The sequence below is a fragment of the Amblyomma maculatum genome, chromosome 9 (genome assembly GCF_055883805.1).
Source record: "Amblyomma maculatum isolate TAMU_Amacu chromosome 9, ASM5588380v1, whole genome shotgun sequence".
Lineage (NCBI taxonomy): Eukaryota > Metazoa > Arthropoda > Arachnida > Ixodida > Ixodidae > Amblyomma > Amblyomma maculatum.
Genome location: NC_139352.1, coordinates 71,963,928 through 71,986,887, shown reverse-complemented (window position 1 = coordinate 71,986,887; position 22,960 = coordinate 71,963,928). Strand labels below are relative to the sequence as shown.

Below are 22,960 nucleotides of genomic sequence, written 5' to 3'. Positions count from 1 at the left end.
CAGCAGGCTACTGAAGGCTGCTCATCTATAACTTTTACAAAGTCCCGTTCAGTGAGATTGGGTACATGTTTGTGTGTTTGTGTGAGAACAGTCCTGCGAGATTTAGTGACATTTCCTCAAGTTTGTGTGCTGATTTTGAGGAAAGCTTCATTGTGAATGTCGCTGCATTGTGTCCTAGGGAGTTATTTTAAACGGGATTGACACTGGGAAAATAAATAGACATCTCATTGCTTGTGAGTTCAAGTGATGTATTGTTTACCAGCAGTAATAAAAACACTAGAAACCACTTGCATCTTGGCATTCTTAAGTTTTTTTTTTTCTTTTAGAAAATTACATTTTCAAATAAGAGTATTTTTCCCAGCACTCATGTAGAATGTGTGGTGGTGATGATGTTGTGAGAATTGCAAATTATGGTCTTCTTGACTCCTGGCTGAAAACAAATGGTGGTGTTAACTAGCCCCCAAATCTGCAAACAGAAAAGCACTTGACGCCATTGGTGGCTTTCTTCTGAAAACGACCTGTGGCAATGACAGCTGTGTTTAAATACTTTTTTTTTTTTTCGATCTTTTCTAACTTGTAAATGCCCCTTTTTTAGGGAGAGTAGTCTCTTCTTTATTAGAACGCAGCAGTTAACCAGTATAATCAAACTTCACTTTGTCTTTGCTGTTCCTTAATATTTGTTCAGTTTTTATGCATTGCAAATGAGTAATGTCTAGCACTGCATGCTTCAATATTTGTCACAAATAACTCATTTATTGTAATTTTAAAAAGTATTGCAGCCAACGTTTTTGCTTCAGGAACGTTGACCAAGACTTTTCAAGCTCGGCAAAATGAGCTGGCTTACAGCTGTTAGTGGGTTTGGTATAAAAGATTCTATGAAGCTCTTCTGATAACTGACAGTTATGGCTTTTGATTGTATTTTGGTGTTATGTAGGAATCTTTTAACTCTTGGAAGAGCACCGCACGCGATATTTGAAGGTCGTGGGTTCGGTTCCCACCATCGGCACATTGTTTTTTCTTCTACTTTGTGTTTATCTTTCCCCGAAACAGATTACTATACTAATTTATGTGATTACCGAAGTAAAAATTAAAAAAAACAAACAGACAAAGTACAATCCCCAATGCTTTCCTTGGCCTCGCTGACTGTTGGCTTTTTACCTTCATGTATTATAATGAGTACCCTCATTTCCTCTTCATTTATCTGCTTGTAGCCTACGGGGTCTCGGTTCTGGCAGTCTTGAACCCATAGGTAGCATAAGAGGGTTCTAGCACAGCTTTCGCCCTCGTTCTTGATCACATTCTACGTGATGCTGGCGGTAACACAGGACGTTCCACGTCCACCGCTATAGTTCAGGGCGGCGCTGGTGAACACTCTCAAGGTTCGTGTACAGACAACATTAATACCCAAGAAAGTAGCTGGTGGGACAGCGGCCGATGTAGCTAAGTTGGAAGAGCACCAGACGCGATATTCGAAGGTCGTGGGTTCGGTTTCCACCATCGGCACGTTGTTTTAGAGCGCAGCTCTTTGGCGTCCGTTCCTGGGTTTCGCGTCGGCGTCGGCCTCGTAACCAGCTCCGCCCCCCTTTCATCCCCCCAGCGCTAGTAGCGACCGACTGATATCGCTGGATGCCGCTGACGCCGCTAGAGAGTCAAGATAACGTGACTGCATAGAACACTGTCGCCGCCATGCAGAAAGAGGAGGGGAGGGTCCCCCCCCCCTTCCTGTTCCTGTGTGGCGGATAGGGTGCTCTTCAGTTGCCGACGCGCCGGTTATTTCACGTAGGCCCCGGCACTTCGACGAATACGTGACCACCTTCCCACGGCTAGACCTGGTTCTTGGCGCTGCGGAAGCGAGGGTATCATATTGTTTGCGTCGGCATCGGCGGCGTTGTCCCTGAAACCAACTCCGCAGCTGGGGTTGACTATCGGCGTCAGCAGCATCAGTCAGTCGCTGCTATCTCTTCCCTCCTCCCTTTATCGCGTTTTCCGCTTGCTGCGCGCGCTTCTGCCCCCATCGTTTGCCGCTGGGTGTACACGCTGCCCTCCTCCCCCCTCTTCCTGCGAGTCTCCGGTTGTCAAAGCGCTGGCTCGAACTTAATTCCTTTCTTCACGCGCTCTAAAAAATTCTGTGATAGCGCATACATGTGTTGCTCGATTTCTTTGCCTCAATCTATCGAAAAGGTGAAACAGCTTATTTGCTGCGCTCAAATTTCGCATTAGGAAGTAACGTAATCGTCGGTAATTTTTTTTCTTCTACTTTGTGTTTATCTTTCCCCGAAACAGATTACTATACTAATTTATGTGATTACCGAAGTAAAAATTAAAAAAAAAAAGACAAAGTACAATCCCCAATGCTTTCCTTGGCCTCGCCGACTGTTTGCCTGACTTAAAGGGTTCATGCAACGAAGCTTATCTGTCCACATTCGCAATAAAAGCAAAATCGCCAGAAATATGTAATTCCAGTAGTGACGAAAAAAAAAACGTCTGCTTGCCTCGCTAATGTCGGGCAACAGCTGGGCTTCCAGTATTCAGGTGGTCAGCATACCTGTTATCGCATAATTTACTTGCTGCAACCTCTGAGAAGTGAAAGTACTTGCACCTGGTTATGCCATACTAATGTGTTTGCATAAGCAGGGGGCTTCAGACTTTCCTGCAAAAATGAAGGTCATCTAGCTGTTCATTATATAGAATATTTTAAGTTCTCTTCGAAAGCTTAAAGTTGTGGCAGGAACGCGTCTTTTATGCAGACAACTGATTAAGACGTAAGACTAACAGCAGTATTATGTACCACAAAACTCCGAAAAATGTTTCAGACAATTATAAAAACAAGGGAAGAATTTGATATCCTGAATGAGTCCGTGTTTTGAGTGCACAGGAAGGTAGATCCTCAGAAAGCACAAAAAGAAAGTGGTCCGCTAAGAGCAATGCATCGATGACCGCGCTGCACAGTGCAGACAGAGCAATTGTGTATATGGCAGGTTTCGTTCCAGGGGCATATAGCTGCCCGGTGCACTTTTTAGGCCTTTAGGTCAGAGCGACCGAGCAGGGTTGCCTCCCAGTCCTCCAAGGTGGGGCTGGGGTTAGGGGGGATAGCATAGTTGGATGGACAGGCCCGCATCATGGGGTAGATGTTCAAAGACTTCTCCACACAGTACAGACAGCTGCTCTAGAAAGAAGGGTCAAAATGTTTGAGAGCTGCCGAGCACAGCAAAGTATATGGGTGGGGATAATGACCGTGACCAGATTGATAGTGCAGAACATTATCTTTGAAGGAGCGGGCAGAAGTGAATTCGAGTTCCTGATTCTCAGGGTCGGAGGGGAATGCCCAGTGAGAGAGCACGCGGGCGGCAGTGTCAGCTGCCTCATTTTCTTCAAGTCCCATGTGAGCAGGGTCCCCGGTATAGATCCTGCTTTGGAGAAGGTGGTAGGCTTGGTACGATACCTAGCCTTGCTTGGTGTTCCGACAGGCCCCTCGCCAGTCGAAAATTATTGTTTTGGAAGTGGGATGAGATGTAACCAACGCAATGGCGACCTCCACTGCGTGTGTTATATCACGGGTTCGAAAACTAAGGCCGTATACTACTTTGGATAAGTGGATGTCTGCGGCTGTATACTATCCCCAATGGTAGGGGCGGAGGCGTCCACGTAAAATACCCCAGGTTTCAATCCACAGTGGTGAGCCAAGGCTTCGCCCTCTTGGGTCATGTTCGCGGGAAAACGACGCACATGAAGGTCGTATCTCCACTGAGATCTAATGCGTACACGCTCTTCCATGAGAGTGGTGTGTTGGATATGTAGTCGGGCAAGGAGGAGGCAACATGACGATGTCCTCAAGAGATGTGTGTATTGGTTGGTCAAATGGCCGGAGCTCCCGAAACATGTTCACCATACCCAGCTCCTGGAGACGCTGATTGGAGGTGTTCTTAGGGAGGTCGAGAACCTGTTTAATAATTTTGCGCAGGATGACTTCCAGTAAACAGTAAATCCTCGTCTTGCTTCCGTAGGTGGAGGTACAGAGTCGAATAAAACATTCGACTGGTTACACAGGCATGCACGCCAGCCGCAAGGCGTCCTTACATCATAATCCCCCCCCTCGCCCCAACCCTCGGCGCACCATGCGGCCAACCTGGTCCCCCACCTTACGGAGTTGGGTCTATTCTGACCGCCTGTGTCGATATATAAAGAGCCGCAGTAACCGGACTTTCACATGCTCGGAGATTGTACCTATCTCGAGAGACAATGTAAGTTTGGCAGTGCACTTTGGTGATGTGCGTACGTGCACGAATTAAGATTTTTTAGGGGGAGGCCTCATTGGGGGCCGCAGCGGCGAGCATAACGGTCCGCTACGGTCGCTGCCTGCTGCAGGTCGGCCTCAATGTCTCCTATCTAGGGGGGGCCCTACGTCCATGTTAGGATCCCCAGATAGTCGAAATTACTTCGTATCCCTCATCCGCGCCTCTTTCCCTCCTTCTCTTACGGCGCGGTTCAGATGTGCACATAAGCAGAGCAATAGCCCCGCCGGGGTGGTGCAGTGGTAAGACGCCCGACTACTGTGCCGGAGTACCCGGGTTCGAACCCGACCTCGGCGGCTGCGTTTCGATGGAGGCGAAACGAAGAGGCGTCGTGTGCTGTGCGATGTCAGCGCACGTTAAAGATCCCCAGGTGGTCGAAATTACTCCGTAGTCCTCCACTACGGCTCCTCTTTCTCTCTATCCACTTTCACTCCCATCTTCCTCCCTTCCCTTACGGCGCGGTTGAGGTGTCCACAGAAAACAAGTGAGACAGTTACTGCGCCTTTCCCTTCCTATAAATAAATCAGTTTTTTTTTTTTTTTTTTAAGCAGAGCAATAAGTGTCACAGATACTGCTCCTTTAGTTTCGGCAAGCGTCCCTGCGAGGTGCATGATAATGATAATTGGTTCACAGGAAGGGAAAGGCGTTGTATTTGTCACATTTGTTTCTATGTACACCTGAACCGCCACGTAAGGGAAGGGAATAAGGTGGGAGTTAAAGTGAAAAGAGAGAAAGATGAGCTATAGTGGAGGGCTACGGAGTAATTTTGACCACCCGGCGATCTTTAAAGTGCGATGTCAGCGCACGTCAAAGATCCCCAGGTGGTCAAAATTACTCCGTAGCCCTCCACTACGGCTCCTCTTTCCACTTTAACTCCCACCTTACTCCCTTCCCTTACAATGCGGTTCAGGTGTCCACAGAAACAAGTGTGACAAATATTGCGCCTTCCCTTCCTGTGAGCCAATTACCGTTATCATGCGCCTCACAGGGACGCTTACAGAAACTCCGCTGACACTGCATTCAAATTTCCCGCTATTTCCTGGATGAGCCTTATCAGCAGCATGCACGCGAAGTGCTGTTGTTCATAAACATGCGGGAGAAATCTGGGTTTCGATCTTGGTTGTTATGATACCAGCATTTCTATTTATTTGCAATACTGATAAATTTGACTGAAGGCACAACTTTTTGCCGTCGAAATTGCGGCGCGCTGTTCTTTTGCCGTCGACATAACGGGCCTGAGTTCCCCGAAATTGACGTCGCGACGCTGAGAAAGGCAAGGAGGGGGATTTTGCTTGTCTTTTCTGTCAACGGCGGCAGCGCGCAGCGGCTAACAGCCAGCATCCTTTATTTCGCTCGCTGAACTTTCAAGCTCGCATTTTTTTTTGTTTTTCAAGAAGGCACTTGGGGTGAATCATATTCTCGGGTGCACGACGGTCAAAGTCGCGACTGTGCGCCGAGCAGTTGTACCAGGACCAGCGGCAAACCAAAGGGAGACTTGATGGATGTGGAGTGCTCTCCGCGCTCTCTACTATCACGGTGGCAAGACCCTCACTACCAGTGCGTCCAGAATATGTGTTTTTGACCATCATCGAAGCCGCGTAGGCGAAAACGACGGCCGCTATGGTGAGTCCGAGTGCGAAGTTAGCATGCTAGCGGAGGACTGCCCGCTTGTACCTCTCAAAGGTCTGCTGCGCTTTGATGTTTCGCCTTGAAACACCATCTCGCGCAGCTAGCACGAGGGCTAGCGCAGTCTCTTTTTCTTTCATTTTTTGCCTCTTTCTGCGTGCGTTACGCAACGGACGCGGGCGCATTGTTCAGTGCTGTCCGAGCTTGACGTGCTCGGCGCCCTGCGTCGATGAATCAGCCTCTGTGGGCGTCACCGTTGCGTCACTATGTAAGGCACCTGTGCGGCAGGTTTTTCGCATGTTTATCAGCTGGCGGCGTGTCGTCGCTACCGCGCGCAGGACGCGCTGGTCGTGTTTTGGGTGTGATCGTATTTGCACCCGTGTACTGGCATTCGTAGCGCTAACAAAGAATATTATCTGATTATGAGCGCATATATGTGTTCATTATCATCTGAAAGCATCAGTTCTTTTCGCTCGTTGATTGTTTCTCAAGTAGCGTTGCAGTGTTTCTTTTGAGCCCTTGACGACAGACCAAATTATCGTGACGGGAGCAAGGGAGAGCTGTCGGTGTAAGGAGAAGGGGGATAAGGTTAAATAGTGCATAAAAATTAATTTACGGTCTGCTTGCAGCATTGTGCGCTTACTCAGCGTGATTTTAAAGGCAGCACGGCGCTGGCAGTCGTAAAAATGTAGTCGCATTCAGATGTTTGCCGTGCGGAGGAGTAATAATTAAATAGTGCACAAAAATCTTGTTTGCCGCCTGCTTGCAGCAGTTGTGCAGGTGCGATTTATGCTTGATTTTAACTGCAGTCGCTGAGCGCAGGGATTCGTTTGCCTTGAGATATTCTCCGGCATGTGTGTTAAGCGTCCAAAGTGGCGCCAGAAAGCAGAAATGCACAATATTTAGCCTTTACATGGTCTGCTGTAATCGCCTTGTGGTATTTTGTGTTCGTGATAAGAAAGATCTTTTTTTTTTTTCTTGCTTATTCGAGCATGCTGAACAGAACTATTATAACTATCCAAGCGTTTCATCTCTACATGCGGAATGGATTAGGAGTAGTTTAATTTTGTGCATTGCGTTGTATTTGGACCTATCAGGTTTCTTGGTGTGCAAAAGAAAAGAGAGAAAAAAAAAAGTTTAATCAGCTCTGTATATATTAGAAGTCTGCACACTTTTTCAACATTGTATTATTATTGGTGTGCATGATGTATTTTAATACCATTAGTTTTACTATTGAATGCATTACTACTACAGAATATCAGCTTGCTGCAAATGTTTGTGCTCCCTCTTATTAAAAGCTTCTCAAGGCTAAACGAGTGATTAAGGCCATTACAAAAACCTAATTATCATAGTAATTATGACAACGAAGTATGCTATCTGCACAGAAACAGACTTGGGCAACAGAACAGCATAGTGCAAAGGCAAGATTAAGAAATTTAATATGGATGAACTCTGCGAACCTTTCTGAGCAAAATTTTTGAAAGTGCGCATAGCTTTGAGTGTCAAAAGTTGTCACCAGTGTTTTAGAGAAACTAATAATTTCGCACAATTTTCTCCCTGATCCGACAGGTGAAACACAGCTTCATTAGGATAGTCACCATGACCATGGTGGTTTGCAGTTCTTTTGAGGCAAAAACCTTTCTAGGCTCATGGAACAAAATCCCGTGCACAAGATCTGTCCACACCTTCTATAGGAGGCGTTGGATCTGTGTGCGAGGTTCCGCGAGATGTATTCTCCTTGTCTAGCGTTCCTGCCATTTGCAATCCCACCCTTGAACGTGTGCCTAGGAATTCCATGTGACTGGAGTGATAATGTACCGTCCAAACTCACACTTGCCGGAGAAAGTGTGACAAATACTGGGCTTTTTTGTAAACCAATTATAATTATATGTACCACTGCAACATACACCAATAAGAGGCAAATCATACGTGAGAAAGGGTAGGCTTTTGCCATTCACCTGTTAAGAGACATCTAAGAGACCCTCTAATGTTTTTGCATACTCTTTAACATTAAATAACAGTCAATATATTTGCACAACTTTCCTCGGTGGGCTTCTAGTTTCTTGCTACTTTACCTAAAGTCTCATCTGCTTTCCAGTTACAGTTACATCTATAAAGTAAGGTCTGCTTCTCAGGTAGGAGACTTCATTTAACAATATTTTTTAACAGATGAATATAAATATATCAAGTCATGGAAGGCTTCGCTGCCTGATTTTTTCAATATTGTGCGACTGTCCACTATAATGCTATAAGATGGATACTTCTGTAGTTCTGAAGGTATATAACTATGATGGAAGAACAGCTACAGCTTGAAGGTGACTGAAATTTTATTCTAAATTGCGCAGTATTTTAATTAAAGGGGACGTTTTCATGCACTTTTTGATGACATTAAACAAACATCTCATTAACATCAATTCCTGGCCCACTTCGCTTTCTTTAAGTGCAGCCCTCCTTTGTTCATATTCCCTGTTACGGAAGATATGTAATTTTTTGAACAGCCATAAGCAAAAGGAGGCATCTGTGATGTCGGGGCCCGTTAAAGAACCTTGGGTGGTCGAAGTCGAAATCATCTGGAGCTAATAATAATAATAATAATAATAATAATAATAATAATAATAATAATAATAATAATAATAATAATAATAATCAATTTATTTCTGGCGTCTCTCATAGCCTGAGTTGCTTTGGGACGTTAAACGCCACTAAACTAAACTAAACAATTTATTTCTGCCTTAAAAGTACATGGACAGAGGAGCCGCAGAAAAAGCTGCCAAAAACAGCTTGACAAAGTCGCAGCCCCTGAATCAAACCAAACCAACTCGTAGCCAGTAAGAAGGAACAACTCCTAGGAAACCTACTTGTAGGCTTTGTGACCAGCTGTGCTTATCTCCTTGTTTCTCCTATTAACCCTCTGTTGGGTACATGTGGGGGGAATTATGGGTATGCTGTGACTTGCTTGGTGACCTTGTCTTGCTAAAATCACCATACTTATGGCACCATAAAGGAAAGGGTACAATAAGCCATACAGTGCCACAGTTTGCATGTTGTTGTCAAGTTCTTTACCTGCTTTTATGGAAATATGGGTTGATCCATACTTGGTTAACTGCAGAAAAATTGCAGTAGTACTTCATAAGAAACTATTCATTAAGCTACTCCATTTCCTGCATCATTTTCCATTGATGTGGCCACCCGAACACAATTCATTCCTTGCTGATGCTCCCCACTGATTAGGTTGGTATAGGTCTTATAGATTTCAGGAAAGCGGGCTTTTAACCATCAAAGGACTCCCTGCAGTCAATGGTGTCAACCAGTTCAGGCCGAGTTTGCCCTTGCCTGCTCTGGTAGAACAAATGTGTTGGACGCATGTTCAGTCAAATTAATGTTGTCACATGTAAACAGCACCTAATGTGAACAGAGATAGTGATCCCCATCATAACTGTTTGAGCGCTACTCCAAAGGTGGATTAAATGCTGCACAAACCACGAATTGCTTGCAAATCTGATCCACAAGATTGGCACAATATGAAGGTGCATATTGGCAGCAGGGCTGGAATCCCGTTTAGAACCTGCCGTATGAGCGGACACTTTTTTTGCAAAGAAAAAAGCCTGCAGTCAGCAGTTTATAGTTGGAAAAGAAGTGGTTTTGCAACTTAAATTTAAGCCAGCAGAAGGTAAGCGGGCATGTAGGGAAAATGACAGCTATCAGCTAGTTGATAGCCAGGAAAGAAGTGCTTTCGCAGCTGCAATTTAAACTGATCGAAGGTAAGTGGGATATTCTTCAGAATTAAAGTATTCATAATCTGAAGTTTTTAGTAAAAAAGGAAACGTCATTTATATTGTTTACAGACTGAGTAAAATGGTACAAATTTGATTTTTGATGCAAATATTTTGTTTAGGGGCTTTTAGTGAGCTGGGCCTTCTTGTTGCAGGTCTTCTGTTTCTATGTTGGCACCGTGGCTCAATCGGATTAACCTTGGCGTCACCTAACTCTCTTGACGTCATTGGCTGAAGGACCTCCTTTGAGGGGCATCTGCTGCTCTTTTCTCAAGTTGTGTCTGCGTATAGTAGTACAGAAAGAAGACAGACACAAGAAAGCCTGTTTGCCTTTAGTGTTGAACAACAGCCTTGCTTTACTGAGCTCTGTAATTATAGACTCCCCTTGGTTCTTCTACGCTACAAGTGTGCATGAATTTTGTCTGTGGCCCACTCACCTGCTGGGTGAACTTTTCTCCTTTATATTTATGATGACTAAATTTCAAAACGCTAATGAAGAGGGTTCCACTCAAGTTGAGGACAACGCAGAAGGCTGTGGAACAAAATATGGTAGGGGTAACGTTAAGAGATAAAAAGCGTACAGAGTGGGTCAGATAAATAACTCAAGTTACCGACATTCTATTGGAAATCAAGAAGAAATGGGCATGGGCAGAGCATGTAGTGTGAAGAGAGATTACCGATGGTCGCTTAGGGTAACAAATTGGATTCCAAGGGAAAGAAAGCGTAACGGGGCGGCAGAAAGTTAGGTGGGCGGATGAGGTTAAGAAGTTCACAGAGGTCAAGTGGATGCAGCTAGCACAGGATCAAGTTAATTGGAGGTAAACTGATGATGATGATGAAATTTCGAAATGGCCACACTCACATTATGCTACCTCCTAATATCTTTTTTTTTTTTCTCGTGTAGGTTGGCTTGTGTTCAGGTGAATCATGTTCTGGCAGTGTGTTTTCTCTCGTAAGGAGGAGGAAACAACTTTATTCAACGCACTATTAAGCGTCAAGAATGTCCTGGGCCAGAGTCACCAAGGCCAACTGGTCCTTCAGCTGGTCAAAGGCAAATGTAATGATGCTATTGTTAGTGACTCATATCAAAAATGGGGTGGAAGTTTTGATCGGCAAGCTTTAGCAATTAATTAGCTTTATTAATTAGCTAACAATTCAATGATTTACTGAGGAACACTTGGAGTTCATAAACGCTCATAAACGCTCATAAACGCTCCTCGACCCGAAACTCCACATGTGCACCTCGAAGTCAGTTTTGCATTTCAGTTTTGCAGTTTTGCAAGATGATCTACAACTTCATACAGAAGTTGTAGATCATCTTAGAAAAAAAAAAAAAAAAAAAAAAAACCCAGTTCACTAAAATGTTTGCACTAAGCTACCTACTTTGTGAAAAGTAGCTCTTTACCGGGTTTAAATGATGGCCCTGCGCAAAAGAAAGAGCTCCAAAGTGACCATGCTGCCACTTCAAAGTCCCGAGATGCATCTCAGTGAACAAAATCCACTTTTTCTTTACAATGCTGTCCTCCATAAAGCTTTGCATGCACACTCAGAAGCTTGTCACATGATAGCTTTCTTTGAAGGCCTTCAAGTCAAGCTGCATAATTCATTTCTTGATGGAAACGGCACAGCTAACAATTTTCTGACATCACCTGCAGCTCTTGTATTGACAGTTTGTTCTTCAAGCCAGTAATTTAGAGGTTATCTTTTTGTCTTTACTTCAAATAGATAACCTCTGTGGCAAGCATGAAAAATAAAGTATTGAAGGCTAGGCTATGCAGCTCTCAGCAGCTTTTAAGTGGTGTCACTGGGCTGGGACATCTGGTCTATGCCGCCTTTGATATATTTTTCTGACAGATGTGAATATGGAAATACTAAAAAAGGGTATTGTCATTTGTGTCAAGAATAGATGAAGCACGATGTTTCTGTTTATATGCTTCGTTGCTTGCAGGCTTAAAACCAAGAATTTCGTGGCAGTTTTCGCAAGACGTCTTTGACTGACTGAACTCTAGCTTTGTAATGGTTAAACCTCAGTACGAATGAAAAGAGTTCAATGCTAAAGCTTTGTTCATTTTTCGTTTTTCATTGTTGAAAAAAAAGGTGCAGTAATTGCAGAGAACAAATCTGTGATAAGGCCTGAAAGACACTCCGCTGTGAATTACACGAGCTTCAAATGCACAACTTGCGCGCCAACGTAAACTTTCATAATTCCTGCCCTTCATGTTGGATGACGTAGAGCAGTATGCATAGAGTGACAGAAAATGGTAGAGGATAGCTGCTTGTTGATAAATGGCACCTTACCTGACATGCAAAATGTGCACTCTTATTTTTCAGACGGTTCAACTATTGCGAAGGTTGAGGTTGTAAAAGATAGTAAACCAAAATGTCATCAGTTTTTGGTTTCGTTGCTGCTCTCTGATATCCCTTAATGTAAAGCATGACCAGCCAACTTTACATCTGCTTTATGGTGTCTGTTAAATTTTTGTATCATTGTATGGTTTAAGGAGGTTCTACTGTATCATGATTGAAGCTGAAATTTGCCATGTTTTTTTGAGATTACAAAATTGTTGAGTCCTAATGTAGAGAGAAGTTGTAATCTGTTCATTGGGAACTGCGTTTTGTGAGACCAAGGTTCACCCGCAAGGTTAGAAACCTCTGCTTTTCTGAAACGCTGTTGTAGCCCCTGAGTGCGGACTCTGGCGGCATGCGGAAACTGCTTCGCACTGCTGCAGCCCGGTGCTGCTCTGCGTCGCATCTGGCGGCCATTCTGGACGTGCTGGTGCTGCTGGTGGCAGTGGTGTTCCAGGGCTCGACGCTCGACTTCTATTTAATCCAGCACAATCAGGGGTCGGTGGCCTGGTACTTCTGGTTCCTCGCAGACTTCCTCGTGCTGATCGGCATCATGTCGGCCGTCTTCCTCGCCCGGCGCCACTTCCGGCGGTCCGCACCCTCTCCTGTAAGCAGGCACCTTTCCTTGATTCTGGTTTGCTTGAGAACTCCTCTGTCGTACTGGTCTCTGGTTGCTCTTTGGCCCAAATGCTGCGTCTTTTATGACAACAGGCTCAGAATAAGGATGACGATGTTAATTTCATAGGAGAATTTAACTCGAGGCAAGAGGTGGAATGTATGCCTATATCCTTATACCAGTGGCTAGCCGTGAATTCATTCTGCAAATAAATTAGTGAGAGCTCTATAATTTGTAGTCAAGACTCAGAATTGGTTCAAATTGTGCAGAGTTTGAATGATCAATACAGCTGATGCTGACATGTCCAAACCATTAAGGAATTTGAGAAAACAAGACAGACAAGCTTGTCAGTATCGCATAATAATGGACTATTTACGCCTGCCCCTTTCATCGTTGCATTGCCTATTTGTCAGTTAGTTAGGCTTATCTTTGTGTGCATCATCGCTTTGAGGTACATGGCCTTCACATAATGGTCTTGCCATAAGTTGACAGCGGAGCAGTCATTTTAGAGCACAGGAGTAATGGAAAAATAGCATACGTTGCTGTGGTGCTAGCCATGAATCGGCAGTTTCTCGTGTGCAGACTGTCAGGTGGGGAGTCGCGGTCTGGAGTTGTGAATAGATGACAGAGGTGCGGTCGGTGAGCTCGACTGTCACGCTTTGAGCAGTCTCAGTCGTCACATTGCCCGGTCTACAGGATCAGCCGGATGATGCCACACCAGAGCCAGATCCTCCGCACCCAATCTTGGGGCGCTTCCCTCTCTGCTACATGTCATGGCTTCTCTACGCCCTGCTGCTCGTGGCCAAGGTGGTTCTGCTCTTTCGGATGGACGTAGCACAAGTGCTCAAAGGTGCGTGTACTTTACTTGCTTAATGTCTATCGGGCTACCTACGTGTCACGCACGTGTCACCCACGTGTGGAATGTATGACCATCACACTGTGTCAAGCTGCACCCTTTAACCCGTCCCCTTGCGCCAGTGACTTGGACCTGGGACCCATCGTAATAGCTCTCTCACCATCCGCTGTGCTGTCTGAGTCACGGAAGAGTGCTAGGATGCTGGTCTCACTACATACTGACTTGTGAGCGGATAAGCATAAAGCATTTTAGATGAAGATAAGCCGTGGAACTGTGTTTGACACTGAGGCTGATTCACTTTGCAGGTACGCAGAAGGAAGAAAATAAAAAGGCACTCCAGGAATTATTGCAGCCTCCCTTTGCAGTAACTCATATAGTAGTAATGTGTGGAGCTCTTACACTGAAATGTGAGCCTTTCCAGCAGTGTCTCTTGAACATTATAAATAGGAGCAACTTGATTAAAACATTTGGCTTAACCCTTTCACTGTCGGGCGTTTCTGGCCGTGACACACCCCCAGTGTCGGCTTGGTTTCAGGGAACGAGCATAGTGATTAATTTTTGATTATGATTACTATACAAATAACATAGTCAATGGAATATGCACATTTCAGTGTTCTGCAGGTGTTGGTAATTAACATCATCATCATTATTTGCCTGGTTATAAATTAGGTAAATGAGGATAATATAAGAAAAAAAACTGCTTGATACTTCTTGAGAGACCGAATCCGAGCTCGACTCGTATTTATAATCAAAAGAGCCATCGCTCCAGTCTGCAGTCGAAGGTCCTGCGCGGTCAGCCATCCGAAAGTAACCGCGCACACGGAGGGCGCACTTTCGATTGCCCGCACAACGGAGGTAAATGGCACGTTGTGAAATCAAACCACCTGTGCTGCTGCTAGCCGCAAGCAAGGGTGCAGCAAGAGAGAGTGAAAGCAGCGATCGAGTCATGTGTCCACCTATTGGAGAGGCAACGGCGCGAGCCCCTAAACATGACGCATCATAGCAGACACGCCAACAGAATAAAAATAAAAATCTGCAAACCTGTGGCAGATGGCAGAATAACCCTTGAACCCGTAGCCGCACACACACATCGCGAAACGCGTGCATCGCATGATCGCTTAGCGCGATAGAGTAGCGCGCGCGGAGCGACCGCGCCTCCCAGCAAAGAAGGTAGCGGAGGTGGGCGTGGTCACTCCATACTCTTCAGTATATACGTACCAACCCCATGTGGGGGTGAAAATACGGACTTGTAGAAAGATTTGACAGATGGCGCAGCCTGTTCAGACTTGTAGTTTTTGCAGCCGGACAAGTTTCCTAATGGCTCACGGTAGTTTACTCTATCTGCTCCGTTTGCTGCTCTCGCTACTCTCTCCACTGGCCTGTGACTCTGTGACAGATACTGTGCCTTTACCTTCCTGTGAACCAATTAATTAAGCATGCAGGGTTTTGGACGCTGCTTCGAAAATATTTATACGTAAAAAAATGTGAACCCTGGCTTGTTGGCAAGGTACAAGTTATTTTTTTTTTTTCACAAAAGGCACGTTCAGCTTAAAAAGGCAAAATGTTGGAAGCAAGGGGACACAGGCACGCTCATGAGTTGGTGGAGCTCCTGTTCTTTAACCCTATCAATACTGCTGTCTTGTTCAGGCTTTTCTTGCGTGAAGGCACTAATTGAAACTTGTCCAATCACCTGCTTATTAGTAAGCTCCTGCTCAACTGAATGCTTAAAATCGTGTCTGCCACGTGGTCCACGTGTAAATCCACAGCAGCAGTTTACAAGTTTGATTTTAGAGGAGAGCACAAAACGCTAGAAGGAAATGTTGTGTCCTACATAAAGGATTCTTTCTTCTGCTCAGCAGTAGAAAGCAGCAGCTACTCAGACATAGCAACTCGTTGAGTCCCCCACATCAAGATCACAGGGCTGCCATTCGCATGAGATGCCATCACATAGTGAGGTCACATGACCTGTTTTCTTTGGTCACATGACTCTTTTTTATCACATGGCAAGGTCATGGGACTTGTTTCAATTTGTCGCTTAACCAAATCGTGTGATCTTATGTGTGGTGATGTCATTTCATGCGGGCGGCAACCACAAGACCTCGTTCTAAGTGGTTGATTGGTGAGCTGTAAGAGCCATTGAAACCTTCGGTAGGAGCGTAACCGATATTAAGCATTTACTATACGACTTCCCTTTCAGATTCCCTTCCCTTCTTGTGCGTGCATTACAACTTGCTAAGTGGAAAGAGAGTGTTTGCACCAAACCTTTGGCACGTGTGCTGCGCAGATGATGACCGGTACGGCATCCAGTTTCTGAAGGCAGTGGTGGCGGTGGCAGCGGTCATCTTTCTGCTGCTTGTCGAGAGCCACAACGAGGCCAGTGCAAGCTCAGAGCAACGCACGTACCTGCACTCGCTGTGCACGGGCACCACGTTTGAGATTCTGGACAGCGTCACTTTCCTGGGCCTGCTGTTTCCCAACGAGACGCACCTGACGCTCACCTATCCGCTCGAGAACGCCGTTCTCGCCCTCACCTGCGTCAATTTTCTGCTGCCCGGTGAGTTGCTCACTTTCACCTTCATCCTCTTGGAACAGTTGTGTGGAGGTGGGTGGGGGTTGGGGGATAGGGGGTTGTCGTCAGCATTCTCATTTAGTTTTAGTCTTTTGTCAGATGGACACCGAGGTCAACTTATCAGACTTATAATTTTCTGTGAAAATCATTTTTGTGTCAAACTGTGTAGAACCAAAAAAATTGTTTTTTAGACATTGTGGTTTGTTTGCAAAAGCATTCAATAGTGGCTACACATGTCATTCATCTTTCAGTTATATATATATATATATATATATATATCTTCAGTCCCAAGCGAACATTACTGTCGGTCCAAGGCGATTTTAGTGCGTAGCACTACTAGCTGCAATCAAGGATTTCGCCGATGTCTGTCTGAAGCCGCTCACTCTCTCTCTTCGTGAACTTGAAGAGAAAGAGAAAGTGGCGACGCGCGCGGCTCAGCCTTGAGGAGGCGGAGGGGCCACACAGCTGCAGCGGAAGCCGCTCTCTCTCTCTGTCCATTCGTCTTTCTGGGAACGTGAAGAGGAGGAAGGGAAAGTGGCGACGCCCGCATCACGCGGGTTCACACTGAAGGGGCGGAACGGCTGCATATATGCATCTAGTGACGGAGAAGACAGTGACAGAGGGGCGTGTCAGTTGCGGATGTGCCGGCCGTCACTGGACAATGTTGCACAAGCGTGTGTTACTTCGGAGGGGGCAGTCGTGTCTCTCTCGCGCGTCCTGAACCACGGTATCACTCCCCTCGCATCAGTCACTCCTCAGCCTTCACGGACAGCAGACATACACGCGCGGTGCTCCCTGGACCTCGGCTCCAAGCCGCTCGCCGCGTCGTGAAGCAGCTTGTGCTTCTCTTTTTCTCCCCCTATGATCACACCCCAGGCCTTTTGGCCACAGAGCAGTGCATTTTAAAGAGGCACATTTTGCCTGTTTTCGTTCATTTCTGAAAGTGGTGTAAGGAAAGCTGAGGACGCAGCTGCGCCACACTTTTGCTTCATGTTGCAATGGATGAAGCCGGGCCGTCTGGGACTGCGGCGCAGGTTCGCTGTGCTTGACGTGCTGAAGAACAATGGTTAAGCAGTGCTACGCACCTACTTCGCATTTGATAACTATGCAAATCGGCCGGACTGCTTTCAGACCTGGACTTTAGCAAGCGTACACGCATGCACGTGTTTGCAACCCGCGGTCCGCAGCCTTACACCTGCTGCTACTGTCCAATCAGCGTTCAGTCTCCTGTTTGTTTCCGCTGCGCAGCCTCATGTCGAATCAACTGTTAAGTGCATCACTTGAAGTGACCAAATAGGGACGCAAAGCCAAATGGAGGAAAAAGGCGGAGGATTTTACACCATTTCTCCGAGGAGCTTCCCTTTCAACGGAGCCAGCAGCAGGACTGCTGTTCCTCATCCTTTTGCAGTTGCTTTACAGGGGTCATAGTAAGCAAAAATTCTTGAGGCACTTAGGACCCCTTAAGAGTGGTAAGTCTAAAGGGCTGGCTCCACTGTAGTGTTTATTTGACAGAACCCCGTTAATCGCGCAGTGCAGGGCAGAGACCTCCGTGCTGGATTTGAGGTGAGTAGCTCCACTTGGCGGCGATGGCGCGCGCGTTGCGACGCTTGGCTTTCATAGCTTGCAGCAGATGGCGTGTGCCGCGCTACCTCCTGGAGACTGGGATGAATGCAGTGGCGTCGCACCCTTGTGTTGCCATGGAGATGGCTGGAAAACTAGACGAGGAAAGCTAAGATATGTTTCTCATGCGCCCGCTGTGTAGTAGTCAGTTAGCGTGCTCCTCTCGTGATTGGAGGGGTGGGAGCTCAATTCCAGGTGAAGGATGACTTTTCTTTTTTCTTAACGGTTAGCCAGAACCCCGTAGAATCTCGCGAACAGATCTCGCCCACGCAAGATTTTCACCATGAGCCAAGGGAGATTTTCGCCTTAAAACAGCAGCAGGTGTCACATCCTTAATGTCACTGAGGGAGCACAATCCCTACAGTTTCGATATACTGTTGCTGAGATGTACTTCGCGCATCTCTAGAAAAGTAAAAAAAATACACGAGGTGCTTATGTGGGACAAGTGAAAAATTTTGTTTGCTTTTTTCTTTTCTTTTCCTCACATTTGTGCAGCCCTTGCCCTGTTCAAGTTGAGTCAGAGTGAGTTTGGCCAGCTGCCACGGCCCTTGGGACTCAAGCTGCTCTACAAGCTGCTACACTTGAGCCTCATAAACGTGCCCTACCTGGCCATCCGTATCTACCTCTGGAGCTTCTTCAACCACGATGTCTCACTCTTCCTCCTCAAGAACCTCCTCGGCATTTACTCGACGCTGCGCACCCTCGTGCCCGAAGTGCAGCTGTACTTTTTTCTGCTCTCCAACCGCCGCCGAAGCCGCACCTGTATTGCCGCCGACCCCATCGAGCTCAAGGTTATCTGCGAAAAGGATGATCGCCATGGCGACGACGACGGCCTGCCAAGCCCCTCGGTTGGAAATGTGCTCTAGTGGTTGTGGAGGGGGCCAAGGCCTCAAGGATTTTCCGCTCGGTGTTAAAGTTGTCCCGCAGTCTTGGAGAACGCCTTCTTTTGCAGACTGCTAAGAGTGGGCTGTCATTGTACAGTGACTTTGGCAGAGGCTTTCAGAGAGGCCTTGACAGCTTTGTGCAGACTGCTATAGAGTGAGCTGTCCACACGTGCGACCTTGGTGAAAGCCTTCAAAAAGGCCGCAGAAACTTTGTGTGTGTTGCCAGAGTCACCGTAATTTTAGTCCTTGGGCACTTCGAGATGATCGAACTCGTTGTGAGAGCGCTGTACATTTTTTTGTGCCTTTGTTGCAAACAATGCGGCACCGCTCGTCAAGTTGTGAGTGCTTCATTCGGGGCACATTTTTATCTCATTTACGGCTCTCCTCCTTCAAGCCAGTGTTTGCTAGTGTTTACAACCCAAGGCCATCTGTGCAAAGAGAAGTCAAGGGGCTGAATGTGATGGGCCGGAACCCTAGGACCTAGCTTTGCATTGCCAGCCGAGAGCATCAGACATACTGTTTTAAAAACCTAGTATGTTGCATTTTAAGGGATAGTCTGCCCCAGTCAAAAATCGGTGACTGAATTCTCTAAAAAAATCTATTCAAAGTCCTGGCGTTCGGTGTTGCAGTACTATAAATGGTCATTTTCTGGCTTTAAGCACGCCTTTTATATTATGGGCCCTTCTCTTCGGTGTGATGGGTCACTGGTCTGCTTGGTGCTCTACGTGTGAATCAGTGGTGAAGTAAGTTTGAGAACTTTCCGCCATTTTTTATTTTCATTTTGTTCTTCTGTTATTTTGGCAGCTCAATAGGTCAATTCGCCAGTTGAAAGGATGCAGTATACTTTGAAGTATAGCAGCGACTGGTTATGACTGCATCTCTTGGTTGTTTCTTCTATTTTTTGTTCTTTCCAGAAAGGATGAGTTTTCTTCAGCTTGCTCCGTGCGTATAGGCTGCACGTGAATCTCCGCTGTCCTTAACTTGAGCCTAAAGTTTGGATCTGTACAAGCGGAGTGAGAAGTCCATTAATAGTGGTGGTGCTGAAAGCATGTTAAATTTGTCATTCGGAAAGATGACGTTGAAGCATACGGCTATTGGGGCTTTATGATCCCATCGTACACCTTCAGTCTACTTAGGTATTGCAACAACTCGCGGTGAGAAATTCCGGCCGGTCGTGAATTAATTATTCGCGCCCAGTATCTCGTTGCCCGCACGCTTTCGACAGTGGTGTGCATTCTTTGTTGGATTATTGCCAACTTTGCCAAATTAAAGAGAGCTTTGAAAGGCATGCTCAATCTACAGCACTACTACTAAGAGCGCTTTTGAACTTTCCGACGTCCCTATTGTGGTGAGACTTGGGAGAATGCCATTGCATTCTGGGAATGTTGCTCTATAGACTTGTCGTCATTTATGACAAACTACTTCATCATGGTACACATATTTAAAGTTTGTTAGAAGATTTACATAAGGATTAACAAGATTACATCTCATCATTTTCATGGCATTGTTTTTTAATTCTTGCTGCAGTAACTACATGTTGAGAAAGCTTGACTGAACTTACAGGGGTGGAAGCACTTCTCCAATTGCTCCAAACTGCTTTCCCTGCTTCATCATGCTCCAAAACTGCTCCAAACTGCTCCAATCCTGCTCCAAGATTTACATAAGGATTAAGAAGATTACATCTCATCCGTTTCATGGCATCGTTTTTTAATTCTTGCTGCAGTAACTACATGTTGAGAAAGCTTGACTGAACTTACAGGGGTGGAAGCACTTCTCCAATTGCTCCAAACTGCTTTCCCTGCTTCATCATGCTCCAAAACTGCTCCAAACTGCTCCAATCCTGCTCCAAGATTTACATAAGGATTAAGAAGATTACATCTCATCCGTTTCATGGCATCGTTTTTTAATTATTGCTGCAGTAACTACATGTTGAGAAAGCTTGACTGAACTTACAGGGGTGAAAGCACTGCTCCAATTGCTCCAAACTGCTTTCCCTGCTTCATCCTGCTCCAAAATGCAATATTGCTCTAAAACTGCTCCAAACTGGCTGCCGCAATACTCTGCCATCAAATTTGGCGGAACATGGGAACAATGTCACAGCACCAGGGGCAAAGATATACACGCAATGCATCTTACACTGGGCTTAATACAAGTGAAATTTTTGTAAGAGAAGGAAGCATGGAGCATAATAACATCAGTTCGTAAGTAAATTTAGTATGAGCCACAGGTGATTAGAGATAGTTAATTGCGAAAAAAAAATGCACTATGCTTGCGATGTAGCACCTTCTTCCAGCATTTTGAATTACCGGTGGAGAGAGTAGCGAGAGCAGTAAACGGAGCAGATAGAGTAAACTACCGCGAGCCGTTAGGAAACTTGTCTGGCTGCAAAAACTACGAGTCTTTTTAATGCTTTTACTATGAAAACAAGCCAGTACTTCTACATCGAGCCCCTTTGTCCATGACAAGCACGTCGGGCCTACATCAGACAAAATCATACTTGAAGCGTTATGGGTTGGTATGCCAAAGCTGTCAACCACTAGGAAACTTCTCAAGTGTTGGAAAGGCATATGTCTTACTGCCAAGATATTAAAAATGAGCTCCAGCATTGCTCTTGTAAAGATTGATGAACTATTGGCAGGAGGCTGTGAAGTGAACTGGATCGATGGTATAACCTTCTATGCCATCTAAAGCAAAATACTCGAGCCTTCTTCCACCCCTGACCACCTCCATGTTTACAAACAAGGTGATCGAGGTGGCGCTGCAGTCTGCGATCCCACAGTAGGCAAAAAGCATGGAAGCAGCACTGGCGCCAAGCTTGTCAAGGCACGTTATTGTGGTCTGAAGGCACCTTTTTGGCTGGCAAAATAACCAGTGCTCAGGAATTTATCAGCCCAGGCGTGGGATCAAAAAGGATCATGTAATACCCATATCTGAGGGCTTTGAGGTGTATTCGAAATAAAGTAGATATGCACAGGATAGGAAGTGGAAATGTGCCCATTAATCAGAACTCCAATTTAGTTTTGCTGATATAGTCTATAGCGCATCGGAGTGGTAGACTTGACATTTGAATCTATCAAGTCAAAATAGGTAAAGGCATTAGGTTATACTAGGTGTTCAGTTATGAATTGCACCAGCAGGCGTTCCATTTGCTGCTAGTCTGTTCCAAGTTGTTGCTAAGGTCAGCCTGTGTTCTATATCTTTACATGCTTTGGCCGTTTGTCTTGTGAGAGATGAGTGCGAAGTTAAAGAGACGAACTTGCATAAAAAGGAATCAGAAAAAGAAAAGTCCAATTACCAAAGGCGTTTGACCTTAGCAACGTGCTCCAAAACATAATTCAAATGCTCCAAAATTCGTTTCGTTGCTCCAAAGCTGCTCCAAAATGCTTGAGCCTGCTTCTACCCCTGACTTAAAATTTTGCCATTTTAACAAACCAACCACTTATTAGACAATTCATCAAAGTTCATCAATGATTTAAAGAAGGCATTTTGAACTTAGGCACTTAACTAACATAAATTTGTGTCCTTCTTTAGCAATGCCTGTTAGTGGTCTGTCTTTTGTAGTGCGCACAGCTTGCTCTCTTCGTAATGTTTTGATGATGCAGTTTGAATGAGAGTAGCTAAAATGGTCTCAGTGCTTCAGTTCATGTGAGGGGCATCTCGGAAAAGGCGTTAGCATGCAACTTATTCTACTTGAAACTTTTCCCTAAATGACTCAACACATTTGTATGAGGTTGCTCTGCGCTACGTTGGAGCGAGGAAATTTTTGAAGCTGGACTTAAGTGTTTTTAAAACCCCTTGGCAGCTTGGCTGCTCACCCTAAAGCTGCTTTTTTTTACACGCTGTCTTGTTCGAACGAGAAATAGTATGTGCGTTTTGTGTGCTTTTTAAAATGGTCGTCTTGTGACACCTTGGTCTTTGGTGGTGCCAAGTGTATCCTGTGTGCTTACCTTTGTATTTGCTGCCTTGTCCCGAATGGCAGATGCATTCCAGTTGCACACCCGTGACCAATTTTCTGCAGTTGTACCAGTGGAAGGAGACTGCAAGCTTGACCTTGTCACTGCAGTTTGCAGTAAGATACTCAGTTTACACGAGCTTTAAGATTGGGAGTATACCAACTTGTCCAGCCAAGCTTGCAAGGCATGGTGTGTAGCTAGCCTATCACTTGTCCCGATGCTGTTGTCTTGCACATAGCTGAAATGCTGCAAGTACGCACATAATGTTAAGCTCGATCAAAAACTTGCCACATGTTGTGTGTGTTGATATGGGAGGCAATGCCTGGTGTACTGGAACATTTTTTTTTTTTTTCTGTCTACTCCTCACAAACTTAACAGAGCTTCTCGAACAAAATCTGTTATGAAGACCTGCAGTTGTTGAAACG

The 22,960-nt window shown here is 45.5% G+C and overlaps 1 protein-coding gene across 1 annotated transcript; it reads left to right on the top strand.

Moving 5' to 3' along the window:
• Positions 1-5,527: 5,527 nt before the first annotated feature.
• Positions 5,528-22,887, top strand: LOC146179381 (transmembrane protein 121B-like). The gene is made up of 5 exons (XM_084579008.1): positions 5,528-5,915; positions 12,369-12,644; positions 13,350-13,503; positions 15,794-16,063; positions 18,194-22,887. Exons 1-5 carry the CDS (start codon positions 5,913-5,915, stop codon positions 18,562-18,564), a joined length of 1,074 nt encoding a protein of 357 aa, XP_084435134.1. The 5' UTR covers positions 5,528-5,912; the 3' UTR covers positions 18,565-22,887.
• Positions 22,888-22,960: the final 73 nt, after the last annotated feature.

Coding starts and splice junctions, on each gene's coding strand:
- LOC146179381 (XM_084579008.1), top strand. Junction 13,504..15,793: donor CGTAGCACAAGTGCTCAAAG/GTGCGTGTACTT, acceptor TGTGCTGCGCAG/ATGATGACCGGTACGGCATC. Junction 16,064..18,193: donor CGTCAATTTTCTGCTGCCCG/GTGAGTTGCTCA, acceptor ACATTTGTGCAG/CCCTTGCCCTGTTCAAGTTG.